Here is a 4,196-nt window from a genome sequence, read left to right as displayed (position 1 = left end):
ATTTTCTCGCAATAGGGCGGTGAGCTGGCAGAGTCGTTAGCACGCCGGGCAAAATGTTTAGCGACATTTCATTCGTTTTTAAGTTCTGAGTTCAAATTCCGCTGGAATCAAATTTGCCTTTCATCCTTTCGGAGTCAATGAAATAAGCACCAGTTGAGCACTGGGGTTGATATAATCGACTAACCCTTTCCTCCAAAATTGCAAGCTTTGTGCCAAAATTTGAAACCAATGTTTTCTGGCATTTATATGTTTATTGTGTTTGCAATATACATATAGGGTTGGCCAAAAGTCACCTGAAAGTAAATCCTAACCATTTAATTCCAAGATTTATTTATGTTTAACAACTGAATGAATTTAATAAAAGCATCTAAATGTGAAGCATCATGAAAATTGTTCAAACTGAAGTCCTTGAGCGACACATTTTCTTACTCTAGTCAATACAGAACTACAGATAGTATTTATGGAATTTTGATTTACTGTCGTGTGGCTTTTGCTCAACCATGTATATATAGTGTATATAAGTGGTGGTGGTGGTAGTGGTAGAGTTAGTTCTGTAATTATTTTGGGCAATTGGAAGATCGCTGAAATTTAGTCTTCCTATTAGGAATCAATAAGGGAATATACTGCAGTAGTTTTCTGCTTCTTCCCCTGAACTCAGAAGAAAACTTGATTTTAGCGGTGAAAGCTAAACAAAAAACAGTAAGGCGTTTATCAATTTTATAATTTTGTCATCTCCTACAACAATGTACAATAACACCTTACTTAAAGCGAAGTGCTCTTTATTGCAGAGAGTTAAGTTTTTTGGCCACACACACAAGCAACGGCCGACCATACTACTTGTTGTGAAGCAACTCGTTGAATTGACTGTTTTTATTCTCGTATAAGGATGCAAAATTTAATCCTTTTTTTCTTTTATCATTTTATTTTTTTATTTCTGTGTACGAAAAGCATTAAGATGCCGAGTAACCATTATGGCTAATAAGACGTGCAAGGTTACTTTGTATATGTTATTTAGCTTAGAATAGTAAGAAATCTTAGTTTTTTGGGGGTTTTTTTTTACAGTAGCGTACTATCAAACACATTACCGTTTCAAATCTAATTATTGTCCTTTGAAAAATCAATAGCTCAATGCATCTGGCAGTTTTATTATACCACGGGAAGCTTCAGCCTTCTGTTGTGGGCAGCAGAAGCAGTGTTTAACTGACAATCATTCTGTTAATTTGTTGGGTATAATACAAATTCAGAAATCTCGCAAAACTTGCGATTGAAAGGTTTTTCCACCAGAAGAATTTATCGATGAAAAGTAAGTTAAAATCAGGACATAACAGTATTTTCCCATAATCACTGCAAGGAAATAACACTAGCTTTTCTAGTTATCATTCAAAATACTTTATGAAAATACACAGTATGAAAAGCGTAAAAAAAATTAAAGCAAAGCTTTATATGAATTGAAGACTAGAGTATTGTATTAAGGGAAGCAGTTTGTTTATAATAAGGATCATGAATAGAAATAACTCTGGTCGGTGGCAACTTTAAGTCTTTTACGTTCAAAATCCCTGAAACCCACTTAAGTACCAGTTTAGAATACTCTCTCTCTCCTGACAATGTGTAGCCTTAAGCTTGTGCAAGATATTTTCATTATTAAAGTGCAAAAATGGGGAAGTGGATTGGCAGAATCGTCAGAGCGTTGGATAAAATGCGTTGCAGTATTTTCCTAGCTCCCTACATTTTGAGTTAAAACTTGTTGAGGTTAACTTTGCTTTTCGCCCCTGGATCGATAAAATGACATATCAGTGAAGTGTTGGGGTCGATGGTATTAGTTTATTCCTTCCTCTGGCCTTATGTCTAAATCAAGCAATTATGAAAATGTAAGAAATTACAGAGTGCCGTATTGAATGCCTAGCATATAAGGTTTGAGTTCAAATCACACCAGGTCCCTTTTATCTTTCCAAACATCAGTCATTTATTGCAGTTGAGTCAACTATGCAGCTATGTATGAGAAGTAGTGAGAGATGTGTTTTTTATGTCATCAACATATGAAGCTGAGCGTATATCTTGGAGTGCTGAGATATAGTGTAGGCACAGGAAGAAGATGGGGTGAGGTTCTTTTCGTATTCTATTCGGAAAATTACAGACCCTTGATGCATTGTGTACTACAAATGCTTGCCGACTTGAAATATTATTTAGTAGACATCGTATTGTGATGCTTATTATTTGATTGAAATAAGCAAAAAAGAATGTCTATGTTAATTTTTTTTTTTTACAGGAACCATGTTGACATATTCTGGTATCATTTTATTATTAGTATTCTCTGGGATTTCTTTGGTGACAGGTAAGTGTAAAAAAATGACGAACACATTAAATTTCTTCTCCAGAAATTGCTGCTATTTTAGTCAACCAATGAACAAGAAGTTTAAAGTTCGCATTGTGTCATCCATGATGTGTGTGTGCGACCAAAACAATTATCAAGTTACGGTATGAGCAACCTTTCTTTCTACCAGTGGGTCTAATGAGATTATAGCTCATTAAAAATCTAGCCACACTACTAAAAGAATTAATTTAACAAATACACCAAAATCAGGATCTGGTAACTGCCTCAAGGTCCACAGAGGTTCACGTAATCGTTCATGTCTTAGTCATGTCGGCTGTCTCGTTCAATCATCTACTGAAAAGTGAGTGCAGTGATACTCAGTAGCTCACTCAACGTCTTGTTTTCAACAGCACACTTGGTAACATTGTAACTTAGCAAATAAGATGATTCCTGTTTTCTTTTTCTATCTCTGCTTTCTATTTTCATGACACTGACAATGAATTGCGTAATTAATATTTCGTAATTTTGTGGACTGAGAGTGCTAATAAAATGTCGTGAAACTCGCAAAAATGACCAAACCGAGTATAGTGCTACTCTTGGCAATGCAAATATTTTCTGATATTTATTTTTCACATGGTGGCGGACTGGTGGGTTTGTATTTTAATCTGTCAATTTACGTGTTGATGGTGGTGTCTCCTTGAGCATGTTTTACCAAATTTAATCAAGATAATCTCCACATTCGTAAATGTATCCTTGGAATATTTCATTAAAAAATATTCATTTAACAAAGTCCTGTCGGTGGTGGAGATTGACTCATAGACGAAAACGTTTTCATCTCTTTAAAATTTCTCTCTACAGTTTATAACTTCGTTAATCTTGTAATAAAATATATTTAAATATTGTCGCATTGGGAAACTTTCAAATTAAAATAATTCAATTATTTCATAGCTTTCAGGTATATTAAACACATTATTTTGTTTGTTTGAAACCCAATCAATGTTTTATTTTCAACAATGTTAGTCATCTCTAGGAATTGTTTGAGATTTAGGACAGCAGTATTGCAGGGAAAGGAATTAGGGATTATCATCCATATCTACACATTACCTTTTTCACATCAAATCACGTATTAAACAAATACATCTCCGAAAACGACCTCATTATTTACTTATTTTGGTTAACATGCAGTTTATTGTCATAAAAAGATGTGAAAGTAAAATGTCCTTAAAAATGAAAGTATATTGCGATAAAAAGCGAAGTGATTACAGTCATATCCTGTAATTTATAAAATAATTGTAGAAGACAACATTGAGTGTGGCTTTCCAAACGTAGACACTGCCATGATCACAAATTGCTCAGCTGAGCGTTATTTTCTCTGTTGAACTATATTAAAAATCTCATCAGATCAACTATGCAACAAGGCTGGATACCTTATCACTAAGTATAGAAGCAGATTTGTCACGTAAGATTAATTTTGAGGGTCTGATCAAAGACTTTGCGATTAAAAAAAATGTAGGAGAAAACTTTTCAAATATAAATAAAGTGGAAGTATACAAAATTAAACATTATTTTCCATCTTACTGTTAGTTTTGTTTCATTTTGAAAAATAAAAAAAAAGCATTTTATGATTTATTATTGTTTGTATTTTGAATTACATTTCTATGAGGGCACCAAAATCTTTTAAGTGCTTAGGGCCCTTATGGGTCTTAATCCAACCGTGAATGAAATCTAGTACTTCATAGCTCTTTTATTTTATCAATCAAGAAAGGAGGATAGGTAACGTTGGCTTTGGGAGTTGAACGGCAAACATGAAAAGCCGGAACAAATATCGCAAAGCATTTTGTCCAACGTTCCAACAATTCTGCTAAACCATAGTCATATATTACAC

General features: G+C 33.8%; 1 protein-coding gene across 1 annotated transcript in view; it reads left to right on the top strand.

Moving 5' to 3' along the window:
* LOC106874265 (chitotriosidase-1) overlaps positions 1 to 4,196 on the top strand; it is a 35,335-nt gene that overhangs the window by 899 nt on the left and 30,240 nt on the right. The window contains exon 2 of the mRNA XM_014921926.2: positions 2,267 to 2,332. Within this exon, the coding sequence (XP_014777412.1) occupies positions 2,267 to 2,332 (66 nt within the window). The remainder of the gene's footprint in view (positions 1 to 2,266; positions 2,333 to 4,196) is intronic.

Source organism: Octopus bimaculoides, chromosome 2, assembly GCF_001194135.2.
Source record: "Octopus bimaculoides isolate UCB-OBI-ISO-001 chromosome 2, ASM119413v2, whole genome shotgun sequence".
In the NCBI taxonomy this organism is placed as follows: domain Eukaryota; kingdom Metazoa; phylum Mollusca; class Cephalopoda; order Octopoda; family Octopodidae; genus Octopus; species Octopus bimaculoides.
The sequence above is the reverse complement of the archived record's forward strand: the minus strand, read 5'-3'. Positions and strand labels throughout refer to the sequence as shown.